The following is a 22,722-nucleotide window of genomic DNA, read 5'->3' on the forward strand; positions in this document are numbered from 1 at the left end:
GTCGCATAAAACAGATGGTCGTTTAATACAGTTGGTCGCTTGAGCAGATTCGACTGTATTAGGCATCCATCTTGCTATGGTGGACATCACATCCTCTAGATCTGCTGTGTATTGTTTTACTGCACTGAACTTCTGTCATGTTAAGGCATTTGAAACAGCTTTGAGTCTAGATATCATTAACTCATTCACCCCTACATATTTTAAATGGACTTTCCCAGTCTTTGATTTGGTAAGGTTCCATGTGACTTCAGGGATGAATGGGTTAACTGTATTGAAGATATTTTCTCTCCCATTAAACAGAGATACAATGTACTTTCAGTGAGGGAAGTTTATTTCTGTCTTAATCTAGGGTTACATGGCATCAAAAACGTATAGTAAAACAGATTAAGTTTGAAAAAATATGTTTTTAGTGATTTTATTGATTGTTTGACGCATGCTATGTATGTTCATCTTGTGCATAAAGAATAGATTTTTTCGATCTGTGTGCGACATGTGTGTGAAAGTGACAATTTGTTTTTAAAATATCAGTTTGAAGAGCGATCCTGGCGTGGGTCGCTTTTTTTTCGGCATGTTATAGAGGGCAGGAGTTCTGACGTTAATCGACACCAGACCGATATAAAAAAAAGTCGATATAACGTGACAATAATTCAAACTAGGGATTCCCCTGTCATAACGATTGTATCATGTCTTGTCAACAATACCAAATCATAAACAGAAAATATTTTCTGGAAATAATGAAATCAACGTTTTAATTTTATAATATTTCCAAAAAATATGAGGTGGGAGAAAAAAAATCAATCCACACTTAAATTGGAGTTAAACAGAAACATCTCAACTCTCAGGGTAAGATTCTATAAAGTCTGGCCCTCGGCAAAGCATCGGGCTAACCATTTAACAATCTTGCCCCTTGGGTTGAGATTTTTCTGTCTTACCCAAAAGGTGGGGAAAGATTCTATTGATCAGTCCTGGCCACAATGATCTTCTCGCCTGTGATGAAGAGGATATTCTCAGCTCAGCTGTGATGAAGAGGATATTCTCAGCTGTGATGAAGAGGATATTCTCAGCTCAGCTGTGATGAAGAGGATATTCTCAGCTGTGATGAAGAGGATATTCTCAGCTGTGATGAAGAGGATATTCTCAGCTGTGATGAAGAGGATATTCTCAGCTGTGATGAAGAGGATATTCTCAGCTGTGATGAAGAGGATATTCTCAGCTGTGATGAAGAGGATATTCTCAGCTGTGATGAAGGCGATATTCTCAGCTATGATGAAGAGGATATTCTCAGCTATGATGAAGAGGATATTCTCAGCTATGATGAAGAGGATATTCTCAGCTATGATGAAGAGGATATTCTCAGCTCAGCTGTGATGAAGGCGATATTCTCAGCTANTTCCAAAAAATATGAGGTGGGAGAAAAAAAATCAATCCACACTTAAATTGGAGTTAAACAGAAACATCTCAACTCTCAGGGTAAGATTCTATAAAGTCTGGCCCTCGGCAAAGCATCGGGCTAACCATTTAACAATCTTGCCCCTTGAGATTTTTCTGTCTTACCCAAAAGGTGGGGAAAGATTCTATTGATCAGTCCTGGCCACAATGATCTTCTCGCCTGTGATGAAGAGGATATTCTCAGCTCAGCTGTGATGAAGAGGATATTCTCAGCTGTGATGAAGAGGATATTCTCATCTCAGCTGTGATGAAGAGGATATTCTCAGCTGTGATGAAGAGGATATTCTCAGCTGTGATGAAGAGGATACCCTCAGCTGTGGTGAAGATGGAAGTTTGCAGCATTCTTTTCTGCGACTATTTTGACGACTTTCTCGGGTCTTCCACTCAGGCTCTTAGAGTAGGTGTTGAGGTCGACTCCAACTCCTTTCAGACTACTGTAATGGTCACAAGTCAGCTGGTCCTTGGCACATTGAGCCTGCAGAGAGAGTTTTAAATAGAACAGTCACATACAAAGCTTATTGTACTGGCAACAACAAAATCGCCCACAGTTCTTTAAACCATTTCCTACATCACATACATTGTATATAGTGAACATTTGATATTTGTTTTTTATTAATTGTTTGTGTATTACGTCCTATCAACAGCTATGGTCATTAAAGGACGTGCCAGGTGTTGATGGTGGAGGAAAACCACTTGGCCACCGTGGCCCCTTTGAAAAGTCAAGCTCCTTCATTTTTAGCTTATGTGAATAGTAAGTGAAACAGTTGGATAACTGGATTACTAGACAGTGAAGAAAGCTGATTACTGAAATATGAGACAGTGTTACAGGTACACCACTGGAACAATAGACAGTGAAATAAGTTGATCACTGAAACACCTGAATATGAATATTGTGTTCAACTGGGTGGCCCACTGTAATATTATAAAATCGTAGAAGTGGGTCTTTACAAGTGTAACAGGAAAGAGAATTGTGTGCTTCCACCGGGGATCGAACCCTCGATCTACAGGTTCCTAGTCGAATGCTCTACCACTGAGTTAAAGGGAAATCCCCCCTAGTTCGAAGCTAGAAGGTGACCTTAATCCTATGTACAATTGAACCCTGCCACACAAGCACTTAACTCTTAATCTGAAATGTAGCTGGCTTCCATATGATCAAATAATATTCCTCCTCAACCTTTGCATAGAATATTGATCATCTGTGATTACAATGTAATTTAAAGAGTTTTAAGTTTTAATATATGTTTGACTGTAGAAAAAAACCAGATTACTGGTAGTGGTGGCATGATACATGTAGCAGATCTAGATCAGCGAGATTATTGGCGATAACCAGATAAGCGGTGGCTGGTTGGTGGAACAGCTAGAGATTAATTAGTGGTGGTTTGATGGCAAGATAACCAGATTGGTGGTGGCTGGATAGTAGAACAACCAGATTAGTTGTGGCTGGATAGCAGAGTAAACAGATTTGTGGCAGCTAGATAGCAAGATATCCAGATTAGTGGTGGTCGGACAACAAGATATCCATATTAGTGGTGGTCGGACAGCAAGATATCCAGATTAGAGGTGGTCGGACAACAAGAAATCCAGATTAGTGGTGGATGGATGGTGGAACAACCAGATAAGTTGTGGCTGGGTAGCAGAGTAAACAGACCTGCGGCAGCTAGATAGCAAAATATCCAGATTAGTGGTGGTCGGACAACAAGATATCCAGATTAGTGGTGGATGGATGGTGGAACAACCAGATAAGTTGTGGCTGGATAGCAGAGTAAACAGATTAGTGGCAGCTAGATAGCAAGATATCCAGATTAGTGGTGGTTAGATAGTGGAACATCCTGATAGGTGGTCACTGGATAGTGGGACAACTGGATTAGTGGCGGCTGGATAGCAGAGTAAACAGATTAGTGGCAGCTAGATAGCAGAGCAACCAGATTAGTGGTATCCAGATTAACATTAGTTGAAAAGCTTGGCAGCCAGATTAGAAAGACCTTTTATAGATAAGATTATAGTTATTTGATATTTGATATTTTACATAAAAGTCATCCATAGTGAATACATCTCTAAGGCGTTTCATGTAAAGGTTGTCAATGAGTAATATATCATATGTAACCTTACAGGGAAAGAACAAATATCCATGGTAATACACAAACCTGGAGTTGGCATTCATGGTCTGTGATCCATTGTCTGTTGTTCTCCTCTGCCTTGGTATACTCTAGGGCAAGGCTATGCTTCACTTCAGCCCTGAGGACAATCAAATTTTAATTTTAAATACAATATATCTATGACAGTTCTCACTAAATCCTAGTATGTGTCTTTCTTTTCTTTTTTTCTTTTCTTTTTATGTTCGAAAAACAATGGTTTTCGACAAATGGAGGGTAAAAAGGCAGGAATAAATTATATTAAAAAATAAAAAATATTTTTTTATTTTACACACTCATTGGTTGATATGTGATAATGATTCTGTATCATTTTTATTTTTTTAGAAAGAACAGGTTAACATTCTCTTCATGACATCAATACAATTGTAATGTCACAATGCTCTAGGCCAAATGCAGTTCTTTCTCTTGGAAGATTGTGTTACATTTCATCTTATTTAATTATAAAACAGCATAATTTTGTATCTGATATAACTGTCAGAGCTTCTTCCTTTGGTATATACGTAGTTATATAGACCTGCAAATTGATGTTGACCTCAACTTTGTCTCGGTCAGTACATCATTCTTGGGTCCATATAAACACATATTCACTTAAACAGACATCCATAATTGATATTGAAATATACAAGTGGTTGAGTCTAAAATAGTCATTAAGAAGATGCACCCTCTTTCATTTTATTTATGTATTCAAGCTTTTTATGATACCCTAAATATCCTAAACACTAATCCCTTCCTTCATACACATCTAAATATGATGTTCTTTCCCTGTGGAAAGTTACAAAAAAAAATGGTTAAAGGAAGAGTTGCACTTAAAAAGGTTTTTGGAGCAGAAATTTAAACTTGAAAGGGACATAACTCCAGGAAAAAAGGAAAATCATAATTTTTTCTTATAGCAGATCTTCATATGATATATTTTCACTGTGCTAAGCGACAAAACAAAAATACAATGAAAAGTTATGGAGGAGTTACAGTTACAAGGTTTCTAGCATCCTCGATATCCAGGGGTTACGCTCACTTTCACTCATTACACTCCTGGAATATGTCATAGCAAAATTGAAGGCTTGGTGTGGGCCACCTTGTTGATGAGACAAGAAGACTAGTCAATCTTTTGATATACATCAAATGAATCTCGCGGTCATGTAACGGTAAAAATTGACAGGCTTTGAAGTCGAGCGTCTCCCCTTTGTAATCTTCAAAGGACAGGTATATCAGCCTAGCGATTGGTCAATTATTTTTACCCAAGACCAATCAAACAGCTATCTTTGTGCCTTCAATTTTGCTATGACATATTTATGGGGTACAGAGCAGAAGTGACTGTAACCCCTGGATATCAAGGATGGTGTCCTGGAGAAGAAATTATAGTTTTAAGGGCCACTGATAACTACCTGAAATATACTTAAATCCCAATGAAACATTATACTAGTCAGCATGGTTTAGGTAGTGAGGTTAATAAATACGGTATACAAACAAATCTAAATATTGGCTAAAATTTTCAAATTTTTCTTTTACTTTACTTACTTCTTCATGGTAAATTTGTGATTCAAGGCATCTATTTCCAGTTTTTGTTCTGAAATAAATAATAAAATAAAATAAGTTGTTATTTGAAGGCAAATAAATCTTTTGATATTCTTGAATAAGCAAGCAACAATCTCCTGTCAGTGTCTTCAACACAAGTGATTTTTGCAATTTCTTCCGCATAAAGATGTAGTCCCTCCTTACAAAGAAGTCAACACTGTTTAAAAATTCCGCGAAATGTCACGTAAAGGAACCAGACAGATTGGACGAGATAGAAAAATCTAGTAGGTGTGAGAATTAAATATTGTTGCAAACTCGACTGTGTGACAATGTAATGATGCTTTCCATTCGTTAATAAACATGTAGTATCTGCCTATTGTAGTTTTGACCATGTAGATGCAATGCTCTTCAAAAAGCCTCCTCTATATTGCAAAAGTAAACAAGAGGCCAAAAAAGCCTGCACTGCTACACTGGATATTAAAGCAATGATATGCCAAACCATTCTCATTCAAATTAGTACAGCAAATATTACCCCGTTTTGTGACGGGGCCAGACTCCCGGGCTTGCCCTTTTAATAGCATAGCTAGAGTGTACATTGACCGAGCAGGAAGTGATATGATTAAAGGACAGGGATCTCCAATTGTAATTTAAGCTGACAGCACAAGTGAATTAAACTTTTCAGGCATTAACATTGCAAATACACTTTGAGCTGTGAATCGCAACTGTTTTAATCTTATGACCCAGGGACTAAGCTTCAAGGTCAGGTGTATACATATGGACGCCTTGGCCATTCCTGGGAGCATTATATTCAACTCTTCAAGTCTTGCAAATTGATACATATTGTTTGTTCCAGTCTACTCAGCTGTAAATGATAACGTGGTTGGGCAGTGCTAGAACTGTTGAATGCTAGCTGTAAGCTCCAAAATGGCAGCACCGGCTGTATGCTCCCAAGGTAGTTGAGAAAGATATTGGCGGGTTGCAAAGGCCATATAACCACGGATAATAATTTGTGAACCCTACAAACCAGGCTGTGATAAAACGGTATATAAGAACCTAAAAATATTATTATTATTGATAATATGATTATATGGTTTAAAAATGAAAACCAATCTTTCTTTTCAACTAAAGAAGGGGAGATAATTGAAAACATGTTGATGCTTACCTAGTTCTTTCCGAGATTTCTCACTCTCAAGCTTCATGTCAGTGAGAACCTGTTTCTGCTCCTCTCCTTCATACTACAATGTACAACACCAGCAGTATACAGGTACTACTGTATATATAAACTATACATCACACAACATAGAAACTATCTGGCTGTTAACATACTACAATGTACAACACCAGCAGTATACAGAATTTAAACATAGAAACTCTCTGGCTGTTAACAAGGTACTAGGGCCAAATAAAAGAACATGGCCGCTTTCGTTTATTGTGGTCCAAACAGTTGGACCGGTTGGACCAGAATTGTTCGTTTATGAAATAAGGTTGGACCTTAGTAATCTGATGCTGCTTTCAGGCAAGCCCTGACAAAGCCTTGCAAGGCCTGCATAAACATTTGCAGGTCCGCCAGGATATATACCCGTAAAATGTCACATTTAAAAACAGACAAACCGGTTGTCCACATAAAAGGACAGGCCCCAGGTTTGTTTCCTGTTACATGCCAAATTCAGGTAGGAAATGCTGGTAATAAATTCTATTTTAAAACTTATTTATAATGTGTAAATAAGACAGTGATTTTGACTCTATCAGTGCTTCACCCTTACCTACAGATAACACACTGAATTTCCACAAATGCAGACTATTTCAATATTCCACAAATGGGCTAAAAATGTGTAAAAAATGTAAAACTGAAATTTTACACCCTTGTGTAGAATCTTTCCCCTTCGGTGAACTAAACAATTCCGCAAATTTTCTGCATTTGCATAAATGTTTCTGCATTTGCGGTTTTCTTGCATTTTTCCTGCATGGGAAAATGTAAGTGCAGGGTTTTTCCCTGATGCAGGTGTCCTGCTGAAGAAATGCTGGGAAATTGCCAGAAAAAAAGTTTAGGATAAGGCACGAAAAATGTTTAGAGGTAGGTGGCATGGGGTATCCAGATACAAACAACCTCTTTTATTCGGTCTAGATATCTATAGTCATTGAGCTTCATGTATGCTTTCTTTTCATTTAAACATTAATGATTGGAAAAAACAAAAGGATTTGACACAAGCTCTCTTTGGAACTCTTGCTGTCCCCGACAACAAGGTATCATGGAAATTACATTATACAGAGAATAGCCAAAGCATATGGAACCCTGTAGTATCATGAAAGGGTGGTTGGGTGGTGCAGTTGATAGCGCACTTGCCTTTCACCAAGGTGCCCGGGGTTCGATACCACAATCGGACGTGAAAAGGTATGGGGTCACCTGCCGGACCACGTGGGTTTTCTCCGGGTACTCCGGTTTCCTCCCACAATGAGACTAACATCCAGGCCAACAAGAGTGATTAATGTTAGTTGCAAAATAACTTGTTTCAAAATTATCCTACAATAAATAAAGTTTATATTTATCATGGAAGCATGACTTACATTGATTTTGAGGACGGTCCTTGTTTCCACAGCGTTATCATGAAGCTGTTGAAGTTTGGGGTGGGCGTGGTAACCACGGTATATCACCTTGGTGATGGTGTAGCCAATCGTTTTACTTCTCTCCATCAACTGTACATAGTTGTCCAAATCATTCAGTTGTCCAGCTTTTTCCATAAATTCTATATACCTAGAATCAAACGACACTCTATTGTATATGGAAAGTAGACAATTTCAGGTTGACACAATGGAATGAAATATCCTAAAATAGCTGCAATAATTGCAAAACCTTGGTACAAATACATGTACATTGTTGAAATGAAATATCGTTTCATTTATAAAGTAGGATCAAATGTTTCATTTAATAGTCTGCTACATATATAATTTACTTTACACATCGCAAACTTTTGTGATAATGTCTTCGAGAATTTTTTTTGCCTATTACTTTTAATAGCATTGATCAGTTTTAGGTTCATACGCAATATCAAACTTACAAAACAGGAAATTGCAAATGGTTTCAAGAGTAAGTTTCTGACTGCATGAAAATTGACAATATCTAAATTAACATATATATATATTACTACATTTTTGTCAAAAGTGAAAAAAAAATTCAGCTTTACATTTTGTTTTTGTTTTTGTTTGGGTGAAAAAATGTTGGGAAACAAATTACTGAAGTCAGCTTCCTGCCCTCCACTGGTGTTCATTATTTTCCAATAATTTTGAATCCTCAGTTTTTAATGCCAAAGTTATACATGCACATGGCCAGTATTTCTTTTGTACCTACTAACTATCAATACATGAATATACACAGATTAAAAAACAAACTGTTACAGCTATTTTATTGCCGAATAATGGAGATAAAACACCAATTCAATATCTTATTTAATATTATTTTGATAAAACGGTTTAAAACAAATCCAAATACCTAATACAAAATTACTTTGATGAGGCAAAGTTGTGTGATATTTAACTCAATCACCCGTGAAATTTCATAATGACCTATTCAAACCTTTGAATTGGAACATTTCATATGTGTCTTCAGGGGTGAATGAGTTAATAACACGCAAACTAGTTCCGATAGGGACAACAGCCCAATATTTGCCGCCGGAAATTAAACAACTATGCAGTATGTAAATAAATCTCCTTTTCAAACCTTTAAACAGAAATATGTATAATAAAAGAGTTGATGCTGAAACAGGAAACAGCATTTTTGTACTCATCACGTGCCTATAAGAAAACTTTGTAGGTATATAAGTCTGTACTTACGTATACAATGATGCAAAGGCGACCACGTCAGCACAAACACAGCTAAAATTATAACAAAATAACATCAATTAGAAAATTAACATGATTATTAAACACATTTGCATTGTTCATCTAACAACAGATGATCTGTGCTTATCATCCCTGCCCCTACTTCTGTAGTCATTAGACTCATAATCTTTATAAGGTATGTCCAGTTCAGGACTATATAAAGAACCTCATTACATGATTGTAGCTAAATTATTATCAAATCTTTACCCAACTTATCATTGTCAGGTCTTGAATGATGTAAAAAAAAAAAAAAATCAAATTCCTCTGTTTCTATCAGTTTTTAATAATCATAAACAAAGCAGTAAATAAAATTCATGTTTTTATTAAGAATTCGGAAATATGTTTTTCCGAACAAAAACAATGTACGTATTACACATGTCGCAGCGTTGCAAGACCTACTGGTCCCTTAATTTGTCAAGCTATGACTGAGTGAGCAATATGTATCGTTTACCTGTTCAATGATGTGACAAAATTGTATATTTCATATGTCACTCGACCCAGGATGTTTCCCTATCAAAAGAGAGTGTATACACACTGAATCGTAAAAGATTACTGCTAAGTTGTCATCTGTATGACCTGATACTGACCTTTAGAGCGAGCTAGATCTACACCCTACCAGTAACTTCTTCTGATAGTGTTTTTACACTAGGTATTGATAGGCATAACGTTCCTGGTCGAATGACATATACGAAATATACAGTTTCCTCACAGGTCTACCAGTAAACACTACAAATTGCTCACTCAGTCATACCTTGAAGAAGGGACCAGTCGGTTCTGAAACGTTGCAACACGTTTAATAGTACATTGTGTATAAAGTAAAACTTTCATATTACAAGTATTCGGGATCAATACCTCGCCTGTGTCTCGCTTTGACTATCAATGCACATGATGTAAGTTTGGTTGGTTTAGCACTTATAGTTTCAGAGAAACTAACTTAGACACAAAAACTTAATGTTGATGGAGATGCTGACAAAGTCAATGGACCATGAAAGGTAGGCCGCATCTAGCATTTGTTGCATGGGTTGAGATGTACTACCTAAGAGGTGTTGCCTGTGTACTTACTTAATGAAGTCTGCTATAGGATCCTTAGTGGCATTCAACTGTGAAAGGAAAGGTTGAACAATTTTATAGAGTTTTAAAAGTACCTCATTGCAACAGCTATTAAAGACATATGAAAATGGGCTTCGAGTACAAACTGAAAACATATTTCCCTGCTTAAAGTCAAACATTCTCTAAAGGTGTTAGAGTTCTGTCTGTTTTCTATGTAACAGTCACATATCAATCAAGCTTACGGAATGCAATATGTTAAAAAAGTATGAAAGGTACGTGAAAGCCATTAAATGCCATACCAAACCAACTGGTATTTGGTTTATTCACAAGTTTGATACACCTTACACGTTTGACACATTTCACACATACATGTTTGACACATACAAGATTAACACACCATACAAATTTGACACACCATACAAGATCAACACACCATACAAGATTAACACACCATACAAATTTGACACACCATACAAGATCAACACACCATACAAGATTAACACACCATACAAGATTAACACACCATACAAGTTTGGCACACCATACAAGATTAACACACCATACAAGATTAACACACCATACAAGATTAACACACCATACAAGTTTGGCACACCATACAAGATTAACACACCATACAAGATTAACACACCATACAAGATTAACACACCATACACGATTAACACACCATACAAGTTTGACACACCATACAAGTTTGACACACCATACAAGATGAACACACCATACACGTTTGATGCACCATACAAGTTTGACACATCATACAAGATTAACACACCATACAAGTTTGTCACATCATACAAGTTTTTTAATATCTCTCACTAAGTCTCACCATTGTGTCTATGTCCTTCAACTCAAAACACAGCATGAGTTTAACTTTAATGGCAGCATCATCCTTCAGTCTGACATCATCAACCTGCAGGAAAGATAATAATGGTTACCTCGCCTTGTCAGATAATAATGGTTACCCCCCTTGTCAGATAATAATGGTTACCTCCCTTTAACCCTCTCTCCCACCTGACAACCCTTAGTTGTAAAAAAAATGTACTTTTTGTTTGAGTTTAATCTATCAAGATGGAACTGTTTGCCAGCAACCTCCTAAGATTTTTGGTTAAAAGCTGATATGTTCAATTTTAAGTCTCCAATGAATATTAGACCTTGCAGGTCTAGAACATGAATCCTTGCAATCTGCCAAATATGAAGACTGCCAAAAACACACCCTATTCAAGACAAAGAGAGCTCATCTGAAATGGCATTGGCATACATATAATATCATTTATTATAATTACGCTTAATAGAACTGAACAGGAATGACCTTGATACATACATTGTAATAGAACTGATCAGGAATGACCTTGATACATACATTGTAATAGAACTGATCGGGAATGACCTTGATACAAACATTGTATTAGAACTGATCAGGAATGACCTTAATACATACATTGTAATAGAACTGAACAGGAATGACCTTGATACAAACATTGTAATAGAACTGAACAGGAATGACCTTGATACAATCATTGTAGTAGGACTGATCAGGAATGACCTAGATACATACATTGTAATAGAACAGATGAGGAACGACCTTGATACATACATTGTAATATAAATGATCAGGAAAGACCTTGATACATACATTGTAATGTAACTGATCAGGAATGACCTTGATACATACATTATACAATCATTGTAGTAGGACTGATCAGGAATGACCTAGATACATACATTGTAATAGAACAGATGAGGAACGACCTTGATACATACATTGTAATAGAACTGATCAGAAATGACCATACATTGTAATATAACTGATCAGGAATGACCTTGATACATACTTTGTAATATAACTGATCAGGAATGACCGTGATACATACATTGTAATAGAACTGATCGGGAATGACCTTGATACAAACATTGTATTAGAACTGATAAGGAATGACCTTAATACATACATTGTAATAGAACTGATCAGGAATGACCTTTATACATACATTGTAATATAACTGATCGGGAATGACCTTGATACATATATTGTAATAGAACTGATCAGGAATGACCTTGATACATACATTGTAATAGAACTGATCGGGAACGACATTGATACATACATTGTAATATAACTGATCGGGAATGACCTTGATACATACATTGTAATATAACTGATCAGGAAAGACCTTGATACATACATTGTAATGTAACTGATCAGGAATGACCTTGATACATACATTGTAATATAACTGATCGGGAATGACCTTGATATATACATTGTAATAGAACTGATCAGGAATCACCTTGATACATACATTGTAATATAACTGATCGGGTATGACCTTGATACATACATTGTAATATAACTGATGGGGAATGACCTTGATACATACATTGTAACATAACTGATCGGGAATGACCTTGATACATATATTGTAATAGAACTGATCAGGAATCACCTTGATACATACATTGTAATATAACTGATCGGGTATGACCTTGATACATACATTGTAATATAACTGATCGGGAATGACCTTGAGAACATCAAACTTCTGAATGCCCGGTACCAGTCTGGTTTTGTTTTCAGGATCTGTGCCATGCCAGGAAAACATGTGTAACCTGAAAAAATGCATTTAACACACTGTAAAGGTGTTTTTTTTACAGAGTTCTTATTTCTGTGGTAACAATTTTACTACAAAAATAAATAACATCAAATAAATCACAAGCAAATGTATTAATTGTAAAGTTACAGTGAATTCATCGTTTTAGAAAATCCTGCGAAATTAAGGACAACAAATTTTAACTTTTAAAATACATAAAATATACAGACAATAAGAATTTTAGAATGTTATAATATTTGAGGATTTCAATACATAATCCTTCATTCTTTGACATACTAATCCAAGGACATATTCAGACAATGGTTCCACAGGAGTGGATATGTCGCCTGCTCAGCACTTTTAGTGAGAAAAGTGTTTCGACTTAGGTTACATGTAAACAAGCAAAAACGATTAACAGCATTGCTATGTCAAATGTGATATGCCAAAACACCGAAAGTTTAAACTCGACAGAAAAACCTATAATATATGTTGAACATTATTGCTTCTAGTATTACCTTACAAAATTTGAAAGGAATCGATAAAAAAATAAAAATTTACTTTACAATACCTTTATTTGGCAATTTAAACGGGCATAACTCCACCAAAAATGCATGTAAACTTCTGGAATCCGAACTCATGTGTACTAAGTTTGAGTTCAATCAACCCAAGGAAACTTAAGTTATCGCACGGAAACCTTGTTTCGGACGACGAAACCAACGACAAAGTAATACCTATATGTCGCCTCGCATTTCAGTAGACTCAAAAATAAGCATTGCCGTACCAAACACTTGCACAAAGTTTCGAGAAATTCCGTTCTGTAATGTTCCGCTAGCGTGATGACAAAGTGGTGTTTTTTTTAAATAGTAACAGTGACCTTGACCTTCAACATAGAAATCCAAAACGCGAACGTGTTCAATGCATTGACATACCAAACACTTGTATCAAGTATCATGAAATTTAGTTCAGGAATGAAGTTGGGACAGCGATGACAATGTTTTTCTAATAACAGTAACACTGACCTTTGCTTTCAACAAAGAAACCTAAAACGCAAACTCATTCAAGGTATTGTCATACTACCCACTTGTATGAAATTTCAGGAAATTCTGTTGTGGAATGAAGTTGCTAGAACGACAAAGAGTGTAACATACGTATATACGTATGGGCAGAATCCTATATCGCCTCCAACTTTCGTTGCGAATGCAGCATATGTAGAAAGGACAGAATGATCCTGTTGTCATAAACATACGCTTAAATAAATGTTAAACAATCTAATTTCATGTACTCACAGTTGGTTTAACTCATTCACCCTTGAAATTTTATAATGAACTATTCCAACCTTTGATTTGGAAGAGTTAAAATGTGTCTTCAGGGGTGAATGAGTTAACGATTATATATCAAGACTTCCCAAAATAGCTATTTTGTCGATAATTTTTTCCAACTTCATCCCAGGGTCCATTTCCTTAAAACACCTGAAATGTATAGCTGAATACCTACCACTCGCTTGCTTGAGGGGTGAAAAGGGTCGGACCAAACTGAATGTATCTGGTCACTTCTTTCGACAATTCCTCCTTCCGGTAAACAACAAGGGCCTCGTTGGCGTCTAATGATCTCATGTTTATAATTGTGATAGACTTGTGTGCAATAGGATTCTTGAACATAACGCACGGCCTGTCAACAAAAAAATGAAATTAAATATTATGTATTTTTAAAATTTCCAGTACAATTTCTATCACATATATTGTGAGTATACCCATTTATCAATGCACTACTATGGTCTATCAAACAAAAAAACAAAAATCAAATGTTTTTTGTTTTTTAATCTACAGCACAAATTATATCACATATGTTGTGAGTATATGCCTACTCATAAATGCGCTACATGTATTATGATCTATCAAACAAAAAACTGATTTTTTTTTTTTAATCTACAGCACAAATTCTATCACAGATATTTTTGAGTTTTCCCATTTATCAATGCGCTAATAAGTAAAAATACCATCTTTAATGCACTGAAGTTTTAGTGTGCTAAATTAACTCATTCACCCCTGAAATTTCATAATGAACTATTCCAACCTTTGAATTGGATGAGTTCAAATGCATCTTCAGGGGTGAATGAGTTAAGTAGATTTACAATAAAACACAGCAGGCATGGTATATTAGGCCAGACAAAAATACATATGTTTCCCGTAACATATTGGAACATAGATAAGTAGCTAACAAGTTTTATCTTTAAAGATTTTGTTGTTGTTTATATAGGAGTGTGGTCTTGACTTTAACAGTGCTTCTTTGAAAATAGTCTAAATAAGTTTTGGGTAGGCACAAGAAATCGGGGAAGGTAGCCATAGGATTACCGGACACACCAAATATTTTTTATTTGGCCTTACAAGTAAAGTATTTTTGAAACGGGGTTGGCAAAAGCAAACTTGTAGCAACATATATTAAGCATTCTAATATCAGTCAGGGTCGAGATTGTTGACATTGACATGCAGTAGGGTATCATAACCTAATCTAAAGGAATATGTAATTCTGATGTTATGGGTCTTCCATGTGTGGGACTCGCTAGGTCAAATGGGTATAAGTTTTTCTGACTTTCAAGAACATGTATAATTTTTACATATATATGTATAATGAGTTAATTGATGACTGGTCCAGTAAAAATTGACACTATACGTTACCAGACTTTTTGAGCAAGTATAGTGTTAAAGTTTGTTATCAGACTTGTCATAGGTTAATAGATACGGTTCAATGTATTTGGCAAAAACTGAAAATAGTACCGATTCATATGTGATACCAAACATATGAACATCTATATAACAACAAATTTACTGACACGTCCATCTCAACACTTCACCAATCACCCCTGAAATTTCAAAATGAACTATTCCAACCTTGGAATTAGAAGAGTTCAAATGTGTCTTCAGGGGTAAATGAGTTAACTGACCCTTTCTTGTGTTCCACACGTCCATCCTTGTAAGTGACCACCAGGTACTGCTTTTGGTCAGCAGCATATCGTGTCAGCTTCTCAAACTTCTCTCGCCATAGAAACAGCTGTGTCCAGAAAAACCCCAGCAACAATAGATAAATGACAAGCCATTCAGATTGATATGTCTTACCTATACCTCGCTTTGACCATCAATGCACATATCAGAGAAACTAACTTAAACACAAAAACTTAATGTTGATGGAGATGCTGACAAAGTCAATGGACCATGAAAAGTAGGCCACATCCAGCATTTGAGGCATGGGTTGAGATGTACTTCCTAAGATGATGCCATATATGGTCCAAGTTTGGTTGGTCTAGCACTTATACTTTCAGAGAAACTAACTTAAACACAAAAACTTAATGTTGATGGAGATGCTGACAGTCAATGTATAGACTATGAAAAGTAGGCCACATCCAGCATTTGAGGCATGGGTTGAGATGTACTTCCTAAGATGATGCCATATATGGTCCAAGTTTGGTTGGTCTAGCACTTATACTTTCAGAGAAACTAACTTAAACACAAAAACTTAATGTTGATGGAGATGCTGACAGTCAATGTATAGACTATGAAAGGTAGGCCACATCCAGCATTTGAGGCATGGGTTGAGATGTACTTCCTAAGATGATGCCATATATGGTCCAAGTTTGGTTGGTGTAGCACTTATACTTTCAGAGAAACTAACTTAAACACAAAAATGTTGATGGAGATGCTGACAGTCAATGTATTGACTATGAAAGGTAGGCCTCATCCAGCATTTGATGTATGGGTTAAGATGTACTACCTAAGATGCATTTATGGTCCAAGTTTGGTTGGTGTAGCACTTATATTTTCAGAGAATTTAACTTAAATGCAAAAACTTAGTGTTGATGCTGTCGCCGCCGGAAAAGCAACACCTAAGTCTCGCTTCCACTTTGTGGCGGCCAGTCAATAACTGTACTAAAAACTAAATTAATGCTAATTATCTCCCAAATTACAGCATACCTGCTAACCCCCCAAGTCTCCAAAAAATGAGATCATGACAGTTCATTATGTGGACAGAATTTGCTTTAACCTGAGGTCTAAACTTTCAAGACACATCAATGAAATATTTCTAGAAATACCAGTAAGGAGATACATGTACTAATAAAGGCGAAGAGGTGGGTGATTATGGGTCGTGTTTTTGGAATCTAGATGATTCATATGACCCACGCAGGTAATAAGATGGTCGAAGGTGTTATATTCATTTTGTGATTTTGTTAAACACCTGCAAAATGCGGATCATTTAGCAGAAATAATTACAGTGTACGTTATCAATGATGACAAATGACTGTGTTCAAATAACAGAAAATATATCAGTTCATGTACTTCAAGTATGAATATCCTATACTAAATCCAGTAACTTAACCCATTCACCCCCACAATTTCATAATGAACTATTCCAACCTTTGAATTGGAAGAGTTCAAATGTGTCTTCAGGAGTGAATGAGTTAATGGGATGATCAAGATGATAATATGACAAGTGTTATTTCATGAATTAACATGACAAAAAAACAAACAATGCTTCAAACCTAGATTTCACATTATTTATGACCATTACACAGGGTGTCAACCGTGCAACTTACAACATCCTGAATGTCACCATTAACCCTTTCACCCCTATGTAACTTGAGTAGACTCTACCATGCATTGATATGGATGAGTCCATTATGGTCTACAGTGGTGAAAGGGTTAAAAGCATGACAGGCATGTTTTTGGAAAAAAAAATCCAATTGCAATTTCAGAATATTTTATTGTATAGGTTTTATCTGCATTTGATTTTTTTTTAAACTAAACTGACAGCAAACCAAATATTTCACTGATGAATTTTGGTTTGCTTGAGAATTCTCTATAGAAGGTAATATTGGTAATATTTTTAAAGTATTAGAAACTTAATTTGTGGGACTATAGACAAAGGGTAAAAGAAGACGAGTTTTAAAGTATTATACGTTTAACCCCTCCAGGCAATGCAGTGTGATAATAATATACCAACCCTTTTAGGTCCATCTTCTATCCTCGCAGAGCCTGCATGGTTGTACACCAACGCCTGTAACAATCGAGAGTACTAGGTGTTACATACTAATGACAATTTACCTTATAGAACTCTGTTTCGCGGTCCATTAACCACATATTCACCTCAACAAATGTCCATAAATATACTGGAGAGCATCCTTGATACTACAGGGGTTAGATATGCTCCCTTTCAATCTCTGCACCCCTGGAACATGTCATAGCAAAATCGAAGGCTCTGTACGTGTGCACCGCCTTGAAGATGAGACAAGAGGACTACCTTTGATCGTTTGATTTACTTTTAAAGAATCTCACTGTCGTGTAACGGTAAAACTAACTGGCTTTGAAGTCGGGCGTCGCTCCTCTGTAATCTTCAAAGGACAGGTATCAGCCTAGTGATTGGTCAGGTTTTTTTACCTAACACCAATCAAATTGCTAGCCGAGTAGCCGTGTGCCTTCAATTTCGCTATGACAGATTCCAGGGAGGCAGATTGCGCATCATTGTGAGCGAAGCCCCTGGATATCAAGGATGTCTGGAGAGAGAGAGAAGTGAGCACATGACATGTATACCAGAGGTAGCATTATCTCAGGTCAAAATGTGAGTGTCTGCCTGTTCAACATCTCTTAAAATATGATTACCGGGTATGTACGATTTATAAACATATAGTACTGATATCTTGTTGTCGATTGAAGACGCTTTTAAGGGTGACGTTGCAGATTCTCAAAATCATTATGAACTGGCTTCAAACTGTGCATCACTTCCGGTCGAAACACAGACAATATCTGCCATTGAATGATAAGTTACATTGTTCAGCACAATATCAGTCGTTATTCAGATGTCATTCAACATTTATTGTATGCATGCACTCAATGATTGTAATTGGTTCATTGCAGGTGACACCGTTGTAATTAAGCGTCTAGTCGTTTCTTGAGGTGCGCTTCTTTATATTATCCACTTCACTTCCGGTTGCATTTGGAGGCATTTGAAGAGGACTTTATTTCTCAAAAATTAGTGAAAATTATGTACATGTGCAGTGGGTGGTAACAAAAGTTGCATCCTGATTTATATAAAATAGGGTATTCAGTTATAAAAAAAGGACTGACAGGCCTGTATTATAGATCACAAGTAAAAAAAAAAAAAATAGAGAGTATATATGTATACACACATTGTGGTGAATTAGTTACAGACCTGTCAATGGGCTATACTAGGAAGTATAGAAATTAAAAGATTTCATGGGTTAAAAAAGACATTGAATATTAAATTAGACATTTGAGAAGCCTGTATGTGTTATGTGTTACTCCAGCTAGTTAGTAAAAGCTTGGTTCAAACTTGTTGGGTGATTTATCCAGTGTTTATTTAACGTGGTCTTAAAGGAAAACAGAAATGGGGCATTTGCCACATGATCAGAGAGACCATTCCAGTTGTTTACAATTCTTAATTTAAAAGAGTAATGGCAAGTATACTGATCATGAGTGTTTTCGAGGTCTGTCAAACAGTCAGGAGCGACGGTTTCTGACCGGGAAAATCAATAAACCTAGGCTATAGCTTGATATGGTAGTTCCACGAGAGGTTCTAAGATATGTGCACTCCGAGGTAATTCGTTGCTGAATCTATATCGAGGGTGTGGCCATTCAAAGAGTGGGAGCCTTTCTTCTTCTTCCTTTACAAGGATCAGACTCGAAGGTTTGAGTGCACTTGATCCTGGGAGATGGCATTAAAAATGTTAAAAACAATTATTTTTGTTAATTTGTACAATAAGATAAAAACAGAAAACACTTTATGGAAGGTTGAAACTAGCCAGGACAGACTTGAAAGAGTTCAGGTTTGGCTCCTGTGCTAGGGATGATGGTAGCGAATTCCAGTTAACAATAGTTCTAGGGAAGAATGAATATTTATACAAATTTGTGTGGGTTGATATTTGATTAATTCTGTGGGCACCTCTGGTTCTCCTGTCGCCTGATGTTATGAATTGGGATGGATCAATAGCCACATGCCCGTTTGTTATTTTATATAACATCATGAGCCTTGCTTTTGTTCTTCGCTGGGCTAGGGGCAGACGTATATTTATCATGTTGGTGACACATCCAGGCTCTCTAGATCTATGATCATTAAATATGTATCTGGCAGCCCTACGCTGTACATTTTCAATTGCTAGGACCTGGTCTGAAATAAAAGGGTCCCAGCAAGTGGCTGCACATTCTAGTGATGGTCTTCCTAGTGTGGTGAATGTCTGGGTTTTGACTTTTCTGGTGCATGATGACATGTTGCGGCGCAGAAATTCCAGTGTCCTATTTGCCTAATGTTGGTGATGGATTGTATGTGTTTATCCCAATTTAGGTCTGAGGTGAAAGTGACCTCTAGGTATTCGCTAGAGTCTAAATTTTCCAAAACTTGATTGTGCAGGGAGTAGCTAAACTTAATTTGATTGTTCTTTTTAGATATGTTGATGATAGAACATTTTTTGGCGTTAAAATTCATTTGCCATTTACCCTCCCAGATTTCCAAGGATTTGCATAGGTCGTTTTCCAGTTTCTGACAGTCTTCTAATGAATTAATATCTGTATATAATAAGCAGTCGTCAGCAAAGAGTTTGATGTCGCAGGAAACTGAGTCGATGATGTCATTAATCAGGTCCAGTACACTCTGCCGATTGAGCTATATAGCTGTAAAGACCTATAATAGCTCTATTGACCTATCTGAAATAGGTCTTTTGAGCTATTTTCAAGTGATTTTCTTTTTTTAAAGAAAACGAAACAAAGTCGCTTTTAAAAGATTGTATCATGAGGTTGATAACAAAAGACATTAATTATAAGTATTCTTTTTAAAAAATAATGATGTAAAAAAATAGGAAATTTTACATTTATGAAAAATGAAAATAAACATCTAACTGTATGCTCTTTGTAGTCAACATTACCATAAACCTTATTGTTTTATGCGACTTTGCTTTAATTTAATGAAATTTGAAATCTGAGAAAATATAGCTCAATACAGCTATAATTTATAGGCGTATATAGCTATATAGGACTTTATAGCTATATAGCTCAATCGGCAGAGTGTACTGGACCTGTTAATGTAGACCAAAAAGAGGAGCGGGCCAACAACCGTTCCCTTTTAAAACGTTTAGTGGTTGAGTAACTCATGGTATATACGGCAGTCTGAATATAAGTGTGTTCATTCTCCGATTACACTGGGTGTATTCAATACTTTACCTGTTCTCCGACATCCAACGTTTCATACCCGACTGTCATGTTTTCTGATTAAGTTTAGCGTCTGTTGAAACTGTCATGGCCTATAATAAACAAACACACTTCCGCTACATTCTATATTTTCTAGACTTGACCATACTATACGCAGGAGGTCATTCGGAAATTGTCTTGGGTGGTAAAAGTCCACCGTTAATTGGTTAAGCAGTCAAAATGCTATTATTTGAACTAGCAGATGAATGCGACAAATACTTTATTTTTTATATAAGTAGCATTGGACTGATGATTAAAGAATCGAGCCTAAGATAATAGGAAAGTTTACTTATTGATTTATTTATTGATTGGACTGAAGGCGGAGACGGAGCCAGAAAGTTGCAGAAGTCGTTTCGAGGACTTGGCGGGAAAAATGCAAAGGGCTCCTTAACCTCCCGAAAATTTGCTAGCAGAAGCCATGGACACCTCCTGAAGTTATCCATGTCCTCGCTTTTCTTCAACTGACTTATTTGGTTGACACTGTCGTTCACGTCAGAACTCATGCCGCGGCGCGGCGAGATTAGTTAAATTAGTTAAGTAGAGAAATAGATAAATTACAGTTCCCGACCGAGACGTATAGATTTGTATGTATCCCCCTAGTCTGTTCTGAGCTGGTTACCGAAAACAGACTGAGATGTTCAGTGTATATATTTCCTACCTGGGGAAGGGGTCTCCCTCCAGAAAATAATGAAATCTAGAAAGTAACGGCCTCTCAAAAACCATCAATTTCGTGCCAGATTAGAAAGTCTCAAGCAGTTAAGATCGTTTCATGCATTTTTACAGGTTTTTTTTAAAAATTCCTTTTAGGGAATTTTCCTGAAGTCAATTGTTACATTATTTGAAAGAAAGTGAAATATAATCGGAAGAAAATGTGTGTTACCTTTAATTTGGCACATGACTGTACATGTATATAATCGATCGGAACGTTGACTGTGATGTTAAATTATGTTATTATTGGGAATGTCAGAATCGGGGTTCTCCTCTGGCCAGGCCTATTTTCATTGGTTTCGCCTTGGAAATAGACCTGTCTTGGGGAACCTGAAACTTGTATCTATAGCTGTAGTCTACCGGAAAGGCCTCAATCTTGAGAATAAACTTTCGGGTTGAAAAAACACGGCTGTTTCATTAACTTTAAGCAGCTCCTGAGTTAAGTTAAGGAACGATCAAGATTAATTTTTTTCGGGAAATCTTAGCTAAGGAATTCCTTAGCGATTTTAAGTTAAGGAAATATTTAAGTTAAGGAACGTTGATGAAACTGGGGCCAGATAATAAAAGAAACACCAAAGCAAACTGCAGAGAAAATTTATTTCAGTTAAGATCAATGGCTTTATACAAGCACGTCTCTGATGAAATCAAATAATCTATTAAATGGGTCAATACATTTTAATTTATTCTATATATTAGTAGAGACACAGATTTATTGTGAGTATAATTTATTTTTGGAAAAAAAGAACTGATTAATTTCATCAAGTTTCTGAAGCATTATTGTACCCTGTATTCGGTTACTGAAGAAACAGACCTCCCTTTTCAAAAATAAATAAAATAAATAAATATCGTAACCTGCTAATATTGTATTGAATATAGCAATTTATCATATTCATAAATTAAACACATAAATACCCTGACACTTTAACTATAAAATATACATGCTCCAAGTCAGGAACCGTTACAGTAGTGCATTTCACAATTATTTTATGTTTTTTAGCAAAAAAAAGGTCTATTTTTTTTTCGCATCGCTCCGCTCGGCGAAAGATTTGATTCTACGCCCCCTCCTTCAAATATCCTAGAAACGCCCCTGGCGGTAGTCATTTTCTTCGGGGTGAAAGC

At 36.3% G+C, this 22,722-nt stretch overlaps 1 protein-coding gene across 2 annotated transcripts; it reads right to left on the reverse strand.

The window, feature by feature from the left end:
• Positions 1–775: 775 nt before the first annotated feature.
• On the reverse strand, positions 776–20,966 carry LOC110451781. 2 transcript variants are annotated; one of them, XM_021500077.1, is made up of 14 exons: positions 20,869–20,966; positions 17,642–17,695; positions 15,591–15,697; positions 14,144–14,317; positions 12,557–12,668; positions 10,888–10,971; positions 10,053–10,090; positions 8,943–8,984; positions 7,680–7,866; positions 6,277–6,349; positions 5,118–5,166; positions 3,594–3,684; positions 1,759–1,924; positions 776–1,280 (listed from the first exon to the last, which is right to left on the reverse strand). In XM_021500077.1, the coding sequence occupies exons 1-13, from the start codon at positions 20,905–20,907 to the stop codon at positions 1,760–1,762; spliced, it is 1,215 nt and encodes a 404-aa protein (XP_021355752.1). In that variant the 5' UTR covers positions 20,908–20,966; the 3' UTR covers positions 776–1,280; position 1,759. The 2 variants fall into 2 exon arrangements, with proteins under 2 accessions (XP_021355752.1, XP_021355669.1); XM_021499994.1 differs by lacking the exon at positions 776–1,280 and having other exon boundaries at positions 1,681–1,924.
• Between the last annotated feature and the right edge of the window lie 1,756 nt (positions 20,967–22,722).

This window comes from Mizuhopecten yessoensis, unplaced genomic scaffold (assembly GCF_002113885.1).
Source record: "Mizuhopecten yessoensis strain PY_sf001 unplaced genomic scaffold, ASM211388v2 scaffold81, whole genome shotgun sequence".
In the NCBI taxonomy this organism is placed as follows: domain Eukaryota; kingdom Metazoa; phylum Mollusca; class Bivalvia; order Pectinida; family Pectinidae; genus Mizuhopecten; species Mizuhopecten yessoensis.

Bases quoted from the DNA above. Each gene is read 5' to 3' on its own strand.
- LOC110451781 (XM_021500077.1), bottom strand. From the start codon at position 20,907: ATGACAGTCGGGTATGAAACGTTGGATGTCGGAGAACAG. The intron at 17,696-20,868 runs GTAAAGTATTGA...CGATTGTTACAG, and splicing joins CGTTGGATGTCGGAGAACAG to GCGTTGGTGTACAACCATGC. The intron at 10,972-12,556 runs GTATGTATCAAG...TCTTTCCTGCAG, and splicing joins CCGATCAGTTATATTACAAT to GTTGATGATGTCAGACTGAA.